The 15,726-nt window shown below is 41.9% G+C and overlaps 1 protein-coding gene across 2 annotated transcripts in view; it reads right to left on the bottom strand.

Moving 5' to 3' along the window:
• Nucleotides 1-560: 560 nt before the first annotated feature.
• Nucleotides 561-15,726, bottom strand: part of MSRB2 (methionine sulfoxide reductase B2) — a 28,898-nt gene continuing 13,732 nt past the window's right edge. The window contains exons 4-5 of one of the 2 annotated variants that reach the window (XM_059660826.1): nt 8,354-8,501; nt 561-1,909 (exon numbers count right to left, since the gene is read on the bottom strand). In XM_059660826.1, the coding sequence (XP_059516809.1) occupies nt 1,904-1,909; nt 8,354-8,501 (154 nt within the window). In that variant the 3' untranslated portion in view covers nt 561-1,903. Of the gene's footprint in view, nt 1,910-6,493; nt 7,243-8,353; nt 8,502-15,726 lie in introns of those variants that run through there. The other variant, XM_059660825.1, reaches the window with a different exon arrangement.

The following is a 15,726-nucleotide window of genomic DNA, read 5'->3' as shown; positions in this document are numbered from 1 at the left end:
TGGAGGTTGGCTTCAATCCCACACCAGTGACTCAATCAGTCATGTCTATGTAAGGAAACTGTATGCTGAGGCTTGGGTGAGCTCCTGGTTGGTGAACACACCCACGTGCTGGAGGGTGATGTGTCCTGATTCCTTAGGGAGAGGCTGCAGGAGCTCTGCTTTGGGATCTCAACCTATATGTCCTTTCACTGACTAGTCTTGACTAGTATCCGTTAGAATAAAACTGTACTAATAAGCATAGCACTTTCCTGAGCTCTGTGAGTCTTTCTAATGAATTATTGCACCTAAGGCCGGGTGGTAGGAGCACCATTGAATTTGAAGCCCAGTTGGTCAGAAGTGCAGGTAGCGTAGGGCCCCCCCGATTTGCAGATGGCCTCTGACATAAGGGCAGTGTCACTGGGGACTGTGCCCCAAACTGTGGAGTGGATGCTAACTCTGGGTGCTTGGCATCTGAATTGCACTGCAGTCAATATTTATTTAATATTTTATTTATACTACTTAACATTAATATTTAATATTATATAATATTATTTTATCAATTTAATGTTTTAAATTAATCACTTAAAAATGAGCTTACTTTCTAATTACAGTTGACACACAGTATTATATTAATTTCAAGTGTACAACATAGTGATTAGACATTTATATTACTCATGAAGTGATCACCCTGCTAAGTCTAGTACTGATCTGGCACCATAGTTATTACAATATCACTGGCTATATTCCCTATGCTGTACTTTAAATCCTATTTTGTACTTCTTAATCCCTTCACCTTTTCCACCCATCCCTTCTTAATACCCCTGCTATCTGGCGACCATTATCTATGAGCTTGTTTCTGTTTTGTTTTCTTAGATTCCACATTTAAGTGAAATCATATGGCACTTGTCTTTCTCTGTCTGACTTATTTCACTTAGCATAATACCCTTCTAGGTCTTTTCCTGTTGTAGCAAATGGCAAGATTTCATTCTTTTTTCATGGCTAAGTAATATTCCATTGTTACGTGGGGGGGCAAAAGTAGGTTTTCAGCTGTAAGTATTCAAAACACAGTTTATTCTTGTATTATTATTTATTAATTACTGTATTATTTTCCATACAAACAACTGTAAACCTACTTTTACCCACTCTGTATGCATACCACATCTTTATCTATTCATTTAGCGATAGACACTTAGGTTGTTTCCATATCTTGCTATTATAGGGGCATATAACTTTTCAAATTCATGCTCAGGATGTCTTCAGATAATACTCAGATATGGAATTGCTGGGTCACATGGTGATTCTATTTTTAATTTTTTGAGGAACCATGATACTTTTTTCCATAATGGCAACATTAATTTACAATCCCGCCAACAGTGCACAAGGGTTTCTTTTTCTCTACATCTTCTCCAACACTTGTTGTTTGTTGACTTATTGATAATAGCTATTCTCACAGGTGTGAGGTGTTATCTCATTGTAGTTTTGATTTGCATTTTCTTGATGATCAGTGATGTTGAACATCTTTTCGTTGGTCTGTTAGCCATCTGTATGTCTTCTTTGGGGAAATATCTATTCATATCTTCTGCCCAAAATGCTCTCACATTTTGATATTCCTTTCAGAGCTTAAGATGTAAGTCAAACCAGTCACTTATGGTCTGTTTTGGTGGTATTTTTTTTGTTGTTGTTAACAAAGAGGAGCGGATATGTAACCAACCCACCAACACATAATCCAATGATCATTTCATTAGTCATAATCTCTAGTTACTCAAACATCAAACAAATTCTTACTACATCTTTTTTTTACACTGTATATATGTGTACTGATTTGATGATGAGAGGTAGACATAAAGTTCTTGAATATGAGGTTAACCTATAAAGTTGTTAATCCATGAAAATGATTAAGATTCTGTTCTGTGGCCAAAGAAAATCATACCTGGAGAGAAAAATAATAATATTCTATAAAATTGCTGTAATTCCTCCACCTGCATTACTCAGCGCTTCAGTGTGACAGTGGTACACAGTTCGTACTTGGTTTGCATGTAGAGGCCTCCAGAAAGCTGGGTAGACTGAGGCAGCAATAACTGTTGCTGTTCTTGGGGAAAGTCCTTCTTAAATGAAAATGTAATCAGAGTGAAAACTGGCAAAACAGATATGTGGCAAACACTGCTGCAATCAGGAAATCCTTGGGAAAAAGTGCTACAGAGGTGGACACTGAATGGGGAAAAGGAACCTTTCTGATCAGTCAGTATTTTCTGAATTTTCTTCTATGAGCGCCTAAGAATCTGAATTATATAGTCTCTGACAATCAGATTAACTTCAATTTCTTTGTTTTAAGTTGGGGGAGAAGCAAAGAGAGGAAGCAGAGACAAGCAGAGTTCGCTTCTAGAAAGAAACAAAAAGGCACAAAAATGGAAATCAACATTTAATATTAAGGAAAAATCGTCACCATATAAATATACAACTATTCTTCCTAGAATTCCTTCCTTTCTAGAATAAATACATTTCCTTAAACTATTATACAGGGATTAAAAAATAAAACAGTAGAACCCAACTGACAGGCAAAATGAAATTGGCATAGGGATTTTTTTTTCTTTTTTAACTGATAGCATAACAGCTTGCAAATGGAATCTGTGTTCCTTAATAATGATTTATTTTTTATAATATGATGATAACCAGCTGGTAATGGTGATTCATATGTTTGTAACAAGTCCTCACTAGCTATAATATAATGAATACACTTTACAATCCACTAAAATGTGGGAGCCAGAATACAGCAAACAGTCTGTATGCATCGTCAGCATCCAGCACAAAACATCTTGATTCACCTTGATTCATCTTGAAGCACCACAGAAGGCTATTAGGGCTTCGGCCAGAACCACCACATTCCAATTAATTCACCAAAATGACAAAAACAAAGGGAAAGAGGAGAGGAACCTGTTATATGTTCTCTAGGTCTATTAGGAAGCATGGAGCTGTTCCTTTGGCCACATACATGTGAGTGCACAGGACAGTAATATTCTACACATCAAGGGAATGCCCCACCAATGTTGCCATGGCAAAACCAGGAGAGTCTAGAATGTTACCCAGCATGCCTAACCTTGGCGTGCTGGGTAAACTAACAAGGTTAAGGGCAAGGTTCTTGCTAAGAGAGTTAATGTACATATTAAGCACAGGAAGCACTCTAACAGAAGAGGAAGCTTCCTGTAACACATGAAGGAAATGATCCGAAAACTTGTGGTAGAGGTTATATGATTGCATAAAATTATTAACATTCAGCAAATTGTACACTCTAAAATAAGTGCATTTGACTATAAGTAAATAATTTTTGGGGGGGGAAAAAAGGAGTCCTTGATTCTGATGGTGGGTCACAGGAACTAGAATAATGGGGTCCAGAGACCTGTATTGTAGTCCTGACTTGGCTTCTTACCCATTATCTGATTTTGGGTAATTCATTTAACCTTCCTGACCTTTTCAAATGTAAAATGGGAATAAAAATACTGTCTTTGTCTCCCTCTCATGGATGTTTGTGAGGGCAAAGTTAAAATTGGAAACTGAAAATTGTGGGCTTTTATCCAGGAGCAATGAGTAGTTAGCAGCATACCAGTACTCTCATCCAGAAAAACTACAACATACTAGTATAAACAAAAACATGGAAATTATCTCTCTTTAGGCAACAGAAATCTTCTGCAGTAACAAGAACTAAAGGGGCCAAGACTCCTGTATTAGTTTTCTATTGCTGTTGTAACAAATATGCACAATGTCATGACTTAAAAACACACACATATTTGTCCTGGATGGGTGACTCAGTTGACTGGAGCATCCTCCCATTCACCAAAAGGTTGCAGGTTCGGTTCCCAGTCAGGGCAAATACCTGTGTTGCAGATTCAGTCCCGGGTTGGGGCACGTGCAGGAGGCAACTGATCAATGTTTCTCTCTCACATCGATGTTTCTCTCTCTCTCTCCCTTGCTCTCTCTCACAAAATTAGTGAAAGCATATCCTCGGGTGAGGGCTTAAAACAAACAAACAAAAAACACATACATATTTATCTCATGTAACTGAGAATAGAGACTCACGAGATATAACAGATGACAGCAGGGCTGCATTCCTACAGGAGAATCCATATTTGTGCCTTTTCTGGTTCATGGTTCTCTTCCTCCATCTTCAAAGGCAGCAATGCAGCATCTCTTTGGCCATTCTGCCATCATCACATCTTACTCTGTCCTCAGCCATGTAAGTTCTCTACTTCTAAGGACTCATGTGATTAGAACAGACTTATCCGGATAATCCAGCATAATCTATCTCCTCGTGTCAAGGTCCTTAACCTACTCACATCACAAATACATTACAATCACCACGGATGATAACGTATTTACACTTCTGGAGATTAGGATTTGGACATCTTTGGGGAATCGTTATTCTGCATACCACAACTCCAGGGAGGGAAGAACCCCCAAGAGCCACTTTTATCCTGGGATCATTTGCCAATTGTGAACTCTGCCAAGAGCCTGAGAATCTGGGCTTTGTTTGAACAAAGGGCATCTGGTAGGGGACACAGAAATAAGAACACTAAGCAGACTTGGAACCCAAAGTAAATGGCTAGTTTTCCTCCTAGCACATGTGATGAATGTGGGCTCTGTGTGGGTCAGGATGCTAAAACCTAAGTGGAAAGTCTCTGAGAAGCAGAGTATTGCTTTTCATCACTTTTGTGAGCAAAGATTAACAGTTCAAACTGTTTTAGGACAAGGGCCTCACAGAATACACAGGCTCTCAGTTGACTTTCAGGCTGGAAGGTCAAGGGTAAAACAGGTTGACAAAGCTTTTTCAGGTGTACAACCAGCTTCTGGACATACAATTCAGTCTTTGATTGAATTTAAACAAGTGGTTACCACTCTACTCAGCACAGAGGAAAGTATATCCTCTCTAGTGAAAGGTATTATCAGCTGGGAGTGCAATATTTTAAAAATACACAATATCTGAAATTCAATTAAAAAAAACAAACTCCTAGATATTCCAAAAGGCAAGAATACCTAGTTAAAAAATCAAAAGACAGAATATACCCACAGGTAAACGAGATAGTGAAGTTTAGCTAACAAGGGCTTTTAAAAGTATGCTTTATATGTTCAAGAAATAAATTAAAAATATGAAGGAAAAACACACCTATGGAGAATTTCAACAGAGAATTGGAATTTATAAAAGAGAATCAAATGGTTATTTTTAGAACTAAAAAAGTACAACACTTAAAATTAAGAACTTATAAGATCTGTTTAAAAGCAGACTAGAAAAGCAAAAAGATGAGACTGGTAAATTAGAGAGCATGTTGACAGAAAATTTTCAAACTGAAGTACGAAAATGTGAAAGAATGGGAAAAATACAGAAAAGAGCCTTAGAGATATGTGGAATGCAATAAGTAGCCTAAAATTTGTGTAATTCAAGTTCCAGAAGGAAAGGAGAATAGGAAAAAAAGCAATTATGAAGAGATAATAACATAATTTTCTAAAACTAATGAAAATATCAATTCATAGAGATTGAAAGCTCTATGAATCCAAAGCATGATAAACACAAAGACAATCACACCAGCACATATCGTAAACTGCTAAAAATCAAAGAAGACTAGGTATTCACAAAAACAGCTGGGGAAGGAGGGGAATGCATTACCTTCAAAGGAGCAACAATAATACTGACAGTTGATTTCTCAGAAGGAACAATGGAAGCCATAAGACAATGGAACAAAACTTTAAAATATCAAAATAAAATTTCTCCAAAATTAGAATTCTATGTCCAGGGAAAATAATTCCTCAAAAATGAAGGGAGACCAAATTCATAAAAATTTATACACTAAATATATACAAATTTTTATATAATTTTTTAATAAAGCTTAAAAAATAAAAGAACATATTTTTCTCGCCAACAAAAACATAAGATTCACCATAAGAATCATGAACTAAAAGAAAATACAAAAGGAGTTCTTCAGGCAGAGGGAAATACTCACACAGGGAAACATGGAGTATCAGGAAAAAATGAAGAGCAATAGAGAGTTGCAATATGCAGGTAAATATAAATGATATAGACATGTATATATTAGTAATAATTTGGGGGGTTTAAAATGTGTGTAAAATTAAATACATGACAACAATAACATAAAATATGGGAGGGTATTCATGGAATTTAAAGTGTTCAAAGGTTAGCATTCTTGGAGAAATTAAAAAAGTAATAATTTTCATGACTATAACAAGTTAATAATGCATATTGTGATTTCCAAGGTAACCACTAAAAGAATAATGCATTACAAGTGAATAAAGAAAAAGTGGAATAATTTTCCTTTCTTCCCATAAAGTCCCAAAGAAAATGATTTAAATACGCAATAGCAAATTAGTCAAGACTCTCAATTTATAAAACACTTTAGTTGCCACTTGTGTTAGTATAAACAAATGCTATGACTATGTAATTTAATTATTTTTTGGCATTTGATTTAGTCATTTTTTAATAAAAGAGCAAATTCACAGACTTAGACAAAAGGCGAACAAATGTTGGTTTTTATTTGAACGTTTAAAAGTTCAGTAGGCACTTTTACTCACTATTGCTGAAATCTAACAAGCTCCCATTGGAACTTATTTGAGGGTCAAAAGGTTGGAACTAGAATGTTCAATCATTCCAAAATTCTGAAAGAGTCATGCACTCCATCCATCAACATAGGTGCCTCCCAAATCACAGCTCCTCCACAATCCTACTCCTGGGTACTTCTTTTAATGCTGGATTGATTAATCCCTTATTTTCCTTCCACTTTTTCACTTAATACCTCATGTATATACATCCATGAAGGGCTTAACTGCAATGGAAAGTTCAGGGTAGTTTTGTAGGAATTTTTGGGCTTACAGTCCATTAGCCTCCTAAGAGTCATGCCCTCGCATCCCAGGCAGAGCCTACAGAAGTCAGTGGCTGGAAGTGGCTGCCCTTCTGTCGTTCTGTGAAATTCCTCAGTCAGAGCAGGAGTTAGGAATGAGTTCATTCCAGATAAATATATTAGAGAAGTTGTGACTTGCTTGGTGCCAGCAGCAAATGTAGCCCAGTTTAGTATTAAATAAAACAAGTCAGAAACAGGAATTTTGAAAATTGAGGGTGTAAGTGAAGGAGCGGCAAGGGAAAGGGACTCTTGGAGAGCGTCAGGGTTGCCCTGGTTTGAACTTCAGGGCCACACTGTTGATGCAAAACCTCTGACCAGCAGGCCCAGGTCCATCAGGAAACACATGGCCGAGGTGAGCTTCACACTGCAAAGGAGAGAAGCCTCTGTCATTTCTCCACCGAGAAAGTGATCTTTACATAAAAGTAGTCACATGAACCCCACGGGGCCACCCAGTGCTCAACATCTGTGTGCGGGAAAGTCCATTGAATCTGATTAAGAAATGAAAGTAGGCAGAGCACAGAAGTGGTAAATTGCTCTCAGTTTTATCAAAGAGAATATGAGCAAGTTATTGAACTCAGGCCTCGATTTACTCATCCATAAAATAGGAATAATTGTACCTATTTAAGAGAGCTGTTGACGATTAATTGATAAAATGCATATAAAGCATTAACACAGTTCCTGGGTAAGTACTCAATAATGTGGTTGTGGCCAGAGTATTATTTTTTTTATTAAGGATAAAACTATGCTCTACTTATCTGCTTGCCTCTGGAGTTTTACACCACCAGAACATTTGAGCACACAAGCATATCAAAATGAATCTGCTGTCTGGATTGGAGCGCGCTCTCCTACCAAGCTCACAGAGGGAAGAGTGCGCTGATGTCACCTGCTGTGTCACTCTGTCCATGACACACGGCCAAGTGGGGAAGAAGGTGGGAGATGCCACACACACTAGGCCTTTGCTGCCTGTCCTTGTTCTAAAGCAGCGGTTCTCAACCTGTGGGTCGCGACCCCTTTGGGGGTCGAACGACCCTTTCACAGGGGTCGCCTAAGACCATCGGAAAACACATATATTACATATTGTTTTTGTGATTAATCACTATGCTTTAATTATGTTCGATTTGTAACAATGAAATTGGGGGGCACCACAACATGAGGAACTGTATTAAAGGGTCGCGGCATTAGGAAGGTTGAGAGCCACAGTTCTAAAGAATGTTAGGGCCAACTCTTTCTTTCTGATCCTGACTCTGCTCTCAGCTCTGGAAGGCTAGACCCAGGACAGGCTTCCTAGGGGGTGGGAGGAAGGTTCTTTCTCTTCTCTGCACGGCCCAGAATGAGGGGAGGGAGGGATCGGAAGCTGCAGGAGTAGAAATCCCATGTGCTTCAGTGGCAACTAGGCTTGCCAAGGACAAGAGAGCTCTTTGTGGCACTTGGGACAGCATCAGGGAAAACCCGACAGACAACGCAAAGAAACTCACCTGCTTGCAGACAACCTCTGTGCGAGCTGCTCCCAATGAGGTGTCCACACGTCTCAGGATTCCTGTGTTGCTTTCATCAGAGCCAGACGCACCGTGGGCCTCAGAAAACGAAGGCCATCCAGTGCCGGAGCAGTACTTTTTCTCAGAACTAAGGAAGACATTCCCAACGCTACCGTTATTAACACACAAAGAGCATTTTAGGCCCCGACTCATTTTTCTACTGAGCAGATCTGAGTCCCTCCCTCCTCTGCCAGATCCCATGGCTGGTGATATGACAATCAATTCCACAGGGATTTTGCCCACTGCGCCTTCACTATTAAAAACATTGTCCCTTCACAGTGTTTCTTTGGTGTTAACGGCTTCTCAATGTCCAACAAGGAGCTTTGTGGATGGTGTTGCACACTAAGAAACAGATTAAATCCATGTGTTCTAAAGGTAAAAAAGGGGGAAATCGAAGTGAAATAGCAGTGGTTGAAGGAGGGCGCATTGAGCTCGGCCTGTCAGAGAAGCCTGAGGTCTGATGAAGCAGCCACTTTCAGCACCAGAAACTTTGGGTGATCTCAGCACAGAGGCCTGGCCACCTGCGAGGACCCACGCGCTGACCCTGCCACGGCTTAGCTGTGTGGAACTGGGCAGGCTGCTTCCTTTTCAGCCTTAGTGTCCTCATCTGCAAAAGGGGGTTAATTCCTACCTTATGGAGGTGTTTTGAGAATTCAAAGAGCTACTTTGTGGAGCATATGGAATGTGCTTATGAAAGAACGTTCACTATGACTATTCTTATTAATAAATAAGCCTGGTCGCTCTGAGTCAGTCACTGCAGTGAAGCTGATCCTCGGGGGAGGCCCACAAGGACCAGTGGTGCTGAAGGCTGGGGAGGCAAGAGGAGCAGGCAAGAGGAGGCAGCAAATCATCTGCCCACCTAAGACCTGCCTCCTCTCCAAGTGCTTTAAAAGATAAGCTTCCTTAAATAGTGCCAGGAAAGTAGATATTTAAATTTTAAATGGCAGTGAGATGACTCTAAGGAAAAATGAGAAGAAATGAATCATAAATATTGCAAAAAAAAAAAAGCTGAGCAAAGTGAAAAGAAAAATCTGGCAAATCAAATATCTAGACCAGGGGTGGGCAACCCCTGGCACGCGTGCCAAACATGGCACGCCAGTAACTTTTGCTGGCACGCGAAACCCTCTCTTATAATCTTACATTTACAATTTTTTCTTAATATCGACTTTTTTATTTTTCAGATAAATTCAGTGTAAGTGCATCTTAGATAAATAAATAATTTTACATAACAAGTTAAGTTAAAGACCATAGACATGGATTGATGAGAGAGGGGAAGAGCAATTTCAATAGTGTTGAAAACGAACTATTGAGGACTTGGAATGCCATTCCAGAAAATTTTTTCTGTTTAAAAAACTTTGCAACAGCGTTACTCTCCATGTTTTCATCCACATATGCTTGTGAATCTTTGTTCTCAGTGATGAATTTTGTTAAGTCTCATAATAGGAGTAGCCTGACGGATGAAAGTAGTAGCTCGTGCATATCTCTGAAGGTCACGAAATATAAACCTGATGTAAAATCTCTGTCATCAGTGATGCAGCAGCAAAAGTCCCACTGATAATATCAAACGGAGTCATAAAGTTTTCTGTCAGACTATCAGTGTACATGTATACATTAAAAAATAAATGTATTTTTCATCATCATATACTATGTTTTTGTTGCTCAAATGAATTTTATTATTTCTTCAAGGTTCTTCACATACGTACACCTTAAGAGATATCAAGTAGACGAAACATGTTCTCAAAAAATTAGGGTTGGCACGCAGAAGAATTTTGAGTCAGAGATTTTGCTGGTTTTGGCCTGCACTCACAAAAAGGTTGCCCACCCCTGCTGTAGACTATGAACAGGGAAGGAAGTTCAGTTTAGAGCAGTGGTTCTCAACATTCTGGCCCTTTAAATATAGTTCCTCATGTTGTGACCCAACCATAAAATTATTTTCGTTGCTACTTCATAACTGTATTGTTGCTACTGTTATGAATCGTAATGTAAATATCTGATATGCAGGATGGTCTTAGGCGACCCCTGTGAAAGGGTCATTCAACCACCAAAGGAGTCACGACCTACAGGTTGAGAACCGCTGATTTAGAGCATGATTCCCAGCAGAAACATCCTACCTAATAAAGAGGGAGTATGCTAATTGACTTCCATGCCTTCACAAAGATGTTGGTGCCCACAGCCAATAAGGAGGGAATATGCGAATTGACTGCCCTGCCCTCAAAGATGGCGGCTCCCACAGCCACAAGATGGCCAGCAGGGGAGGGCAGCTGGGGCGACCAGGCCGGCAGGGGAGGGCAGTTGGGGGCGATTGGGCTGGCAGGGAAGCAGTTAGGCATCAATCAGGCTGTCAGGGGAGTGGTTAGGGAGTGATCAGGCAGGCAGGCAGGTGAGCAGTTGGGAGCCAGCAGTCCCGGATTGCTGGCAGTCGGACATTCCCCGAGGGGTCCTAGATTGGAGAGGGTGCAGGCTGGGCTGAGGGACACCCCCCGCAGTGCACGAATTTTGTGCACTAGGCCTCTAGTCTAATATAATGCAGTGATTTTCCAACATTCTGGTCTCAGGAACCTTTACTACTAAAAAATTACTGAGGATTGCTGAGAGCTTTTGTTTGCATGAGTTATATGTATCAATATTTGACAAATTATAAAAACCCCTTTTTAAAAAAAGTAATTTTATTGATTTTTTACAGAGAGGAAGGGGAAGGGATAGAGAGTTAGAAACATCGATGAGAGAGAAACATCGATCAGCTACCTCCTGCACACCCCCTACTGTGGATGTGCCCGCAACCAAGGCACATGCCCTTGACTGGAATCGAACATGGGACCCTTCAGTCCGCAGGCCGATGCTCTATCCACTTAGCCAAACCGGTTAAGGCTGCAAATCTCTTTAATGTCTAGCTTACCTAAAGGCAACTGAACCCTTATATGGGCTTCTGCATTCAACCTGCTGCAGTGTTGTTCTGAGTGAAGTGTAGGAAGAAGATGTGGCCTTGCAAATATGTAGTTAGAAAAGAGAGGACCTCAGAGGTCCCATCAAATGGTCCCAGGAATTCCTGGGGCCCTCAGACAGGCTTTGAGAACCACAGGTATGACTTTGAGGAGTTAAGGGCTTTGTCTTCTGAAAGACTTGGGTGCAAATCCAGACTCTGCCTGTTACATCTATGTGATCTTGGGAAGTTATTTAATTTTTTAAAGCCTTAGCATCCTAATCAATAGATTAGTGATGGCATCATTACCTCCCAGGGTTACTGAGAGGACTAGCTGAGATATTTTCTGTATAGCGTAGTGTCAGACATGTACATAAGTCAGTAGCTAGTATTTGTTTTTAATATCATCATTATTATCCATGACATTTGAACAGGTGGGGTCCAATTAGAAGTGTCTGCATATTCAGGTTGGGTTCTTTACAATCCTTTTCTAAGGGTTCAAAAATATTCATCCATGACACTTTGGCCCAGGGAAAAACATCTCAACTATCTTTTAAACATATCCTTTCAAACTCTCAACATTATATATAAACTAGTGATTATTAAAGGAATTTCAGTGGAGAATTATGAATACAATAAATTTTTTTAATGAATGAATCTAAAACTAATAAAAAGTCATTTAAAATATTTTATGGGAAACAATAAACCTTTATTGATGCAATTAACAGAATCTGGAGATTTTGCCAAGTAATAAGAGAGAGCCATCATATATAATTTAAGAGTAAGAACCTAAATATTAAGGCCAATTAGAATTCTAATATACATATTGAAATAATTAGATTATAAGGCCCACCCTTGAAAAACTAAAACCACTCTGGATCATTTCTTCTCATACACAATTTCATTTATTATTCATTTCTGAAAATTCTATAGCCTCCAAACCAATAGCACAGGCATCTACACTAATAAAAGAGAAACATGGTAATTGGTGTATGACCGCTACCCTTCCCATTGGCTAATCCCCCTGTCACTCACAGAGTAGGGCCTACATATGCAAATTAACTGGCAGCCAAGATGGCGGCCGGCAGCCAGGCAGCTGATGCAAACAGGGAGGCTTGCTTGCTTCAGTGACGGAGAACTCCAACGTTCCCCGCCTAACTTGCCGGCCTCTCAGCTGCAACTCTCAGCAACTATGTTGCGAATAAAGAAGCTAAAAAACCCCAGAAACCTGCTTTACTCAGCAGAGCTTCAGCCAGCTGGACCGCAACATTGTATCAAATACAGATGGTAAACAAAGGCCAGAAACCTGTTTTCAGCAGCCGAGGCCTCAGAGCTAAAGCTGGCCCAGAATAAAAAAAATAAAAAGAAAAAATGGAGCGGTTGGGAGCTTCAGTCCCAGCCTGAAAACAGCCCTCAGCCCCTCAGCCAGATTGGCCAGGCACCCCAGTGGGGACCCCCACCCTGAAGGGTGTGTGACCAGCTGCAAACAGCCATCATCCCCTCACCCAGACTGGCCAGGCACCCCAGTGGGGACCCCCACCCTGATCCAGGACACCCTTCAGGGCAAACCAGCCAGCCCCACCCATGCACCAGGCCTCTATTCTATATAGTAAAAGGGTAATATGCCTCGCAGCACCAGGATCAGCGGAGCCGCGAGGCCTCCCGGCACCGGGATCAGCGTGACGGGGGGCAGCGCCCAAACCCCCTGATCGCCCTGCAGCTCTGTGTGTGACAGGGGGCGGGGCCCCAACCCCCACGCCCCCTATGGGCTCTGCTCTGTGTGTGACGGGGTAGAGCCATAACCTCCCCATTGGCCCTGCCCTGAGTATGAGAGTGGCGGTGCCCCAACCACCTGATCAGCCCTGCTCTGTGGGTGTTAGAGGGTGGCGCCCCAACACGCCCCCACGGGCCCTGCTCTGTGTGTGATGGGGTAGAGCCATAACCTCCCCGTTGGCCCTGCCCTGAGTGTGACAGTGGTGGCGCCCCAACCCCCTGATCGGCCCTGCTCTGTGGGTGATAGAGGGTGGCGCCCCAACCCCCTGATCCACCCTGCTCTCTGTGTGACAGGGGGCGGTGCCCCAACTCCCCTATCAGCCCTACTCTGTGAGTGACAGGGGGGAGCTCTTCAACCCCCTGATCGGCCCTGCTCTGTGCATGACAGGGCGGAGCTCCCCAACCCCCTGATTGACCCTGCTCTGTGCATGACAGGGTATGGAGCCCCAACCCCCCTGATGGGCCCTGCCTGCTCTGTGCGTGACAGGGGGCGTTGCCCCAACCCCCCAATCGGCCCTACCCTGAGCGTGACTGAGGGTGGCATCGCAACCTCCCAATCTGCCCTGCTCTGTGCATGACAGGGGAAAGTGCCCCAACTCCCTAGTCAGCCCTGCTCTGAGCCCACCCAGGGGCTGCACCTAGGGATTGGGCCTGCCCTCTGCCACCCAGGAAGCAGGCCTAAGCCAGCAGGTCGTTATCTCCCGAGGGGTCCCAAACTGCAAGAGGGCACAGGCCGGTCTGAGGGACCCCCCCTTCCCCCGAGTGCACAAATTTTTGTGCACCGGGCCTCTAGTCTGGTGATTACTGACAATGCTAGTAGTGTCTTAGAAAAATTTCAGTTACCTTGAAAGAATTAAAATTTTTGAAAAGGGGTTTTTAAACAATGTTAGTTACTGGTAACATGTAGGACATAAGACGTTACATAAAAAGGGAGCTAAGCCCTGGCCAGTGGGCTCAGTGATTAGAGCATCAGTCTGTGAACTGAAGGGCCATAGGCTCACTTCCCAGTCAAGGGCATATACCTGGGTTGCGGGTTTGCTTCCTACTCCGGTCAGGGTGTGGTGCATGCAGGAGGCAACCAACCGATGTGTTTCTCTCACACTGATGCTTCTCTCCCTCCCTCCCCTCTCCCTTCTACTCTCTCTGAAAAGCAATGGAAAAAATATCCTCACATGAGGATTTAAAAAAAGGGAACTAGTATCAGGCTCTGTTTTCGTCTAAGACTTATGACCATGAAATATGACCACAGTAGATTTCAGTAAACACTTCCAAAATTGGTGTCTGGAGGGAAGGAGAAGGAAGGTGAACGGAGGGAGCAGGGAGGGGGCAAAGTCACCACGTGGTAACATCCTGGGAGTGTTCCTGACCCTGGGAAACCCTGATGTAAAGGTCTCTGCTTTGGAGAGTCAGCAGGTCTCCCAGAACCTGCACCATATTGGTTCCATGTGAAGGCAAGTCTGCAGGCAGCAACGAACCCATCCATCAAGAGGCAGGGGTCCCACATCCACTTGACTCTTTACTATTTAGCTGTGGTTGACCGTCTTTTCACCTTCTTTTGACTCTGTACACGCATTTGAAGGAATGTGTATTTTTCTCTACCCCTACTCCCTATTATTAAGGCTGGTAACTGGGGACAGAGAGAGGGGGAAATGAGAGGCAAAACAAGAATAATTCCCAAGACTAGCTTCTTAAGTGGGAAGCATGTTCAAGAATATAGTCTTCAAAAAAAGATAGTCTTCATTTATAGATTCTCACTAATCAGAATACATTCTCAAGAATGCCTCATTATCAGATACACTCATGTATACAGCCCTAAAAAGGATCTATCTCTTTCACTGCTAACGCTGCTGCTAGTATTGAGTGCTTGGCATGTGTGAGGCATTGGTCTGATGCTCTTGCATGTCTTAACTCTTAACTCAGTTAATCTCCCAACAACCTTACACATTCAGTACTGCTACCATACCCATTTTACAGGTGAGCAAGTTGAGGCACAGAGAGGGTAAGAAGCTTGCCCACGATCATAGGGTAATGGAGCCAGGATGTACACCTTGGCAGCCTTATCCACTCTGCTACACTATAAACACATGTATCTTTAAAAAGAGTATATTCTGGAACCTAAATGACTCTTATGAATCTATTCTTATTTCTCTTAGTCTTGGCCGCAGCAGGAAAATGGAACAGAAACAAACTCAAAAGTCCTTAAAAAAATAAAAACGTTTCAACTAAAATTAAGTGATTGAAAAGAAACAAATGTAGTTGGTGAACTGGCAGTTCAGTAAACTGGCCACCTGGTAAACATGCTTTTGGAGAATTGGCTGGCTTGTTAGTCCTGGCTGCTTCACTACCTTAGTGACCTGGGGCTGGTCATTCAACTTCCTTAACTTAGACTACCACTGTGATAATACAGTAGCCTGGCCACATGTGGCCTTATTAGTTAATTAAAATAAAATAAAATAAAATGTTCTGGTTTTCAGTGGCATTAGCCACATTCAAGTGCTCAATAGCTATATGGGATTGGTGGCTGCCATACTGGATGGAACAGATATAGAACATTTGCATCAGAAAGTTCTATTGGACAGAGCTTTCTGCTCTGGTCTCTTGGATCCTCCCGGATCCAACA

The sequence above is a fragment of the Myotis daubentonii genome, chromosome 1 (genome assembly GCF_963259705.1).
Source record: "Myotis daubentonii chromosome 1, mMyoDau2.1, whole genome shotgun sequence".
NCBI classification, from domain to species: Eukaryota; Metazoa; Chordata; class Mammalia; order Chiroptera; family Vespertilionidae; genus Myotis; species Myotis daubentonii.
Note: the sequence above shows the minus strand (reverse complement) of the source record. Positions and strands in the feature narration are given on the sequence as shown.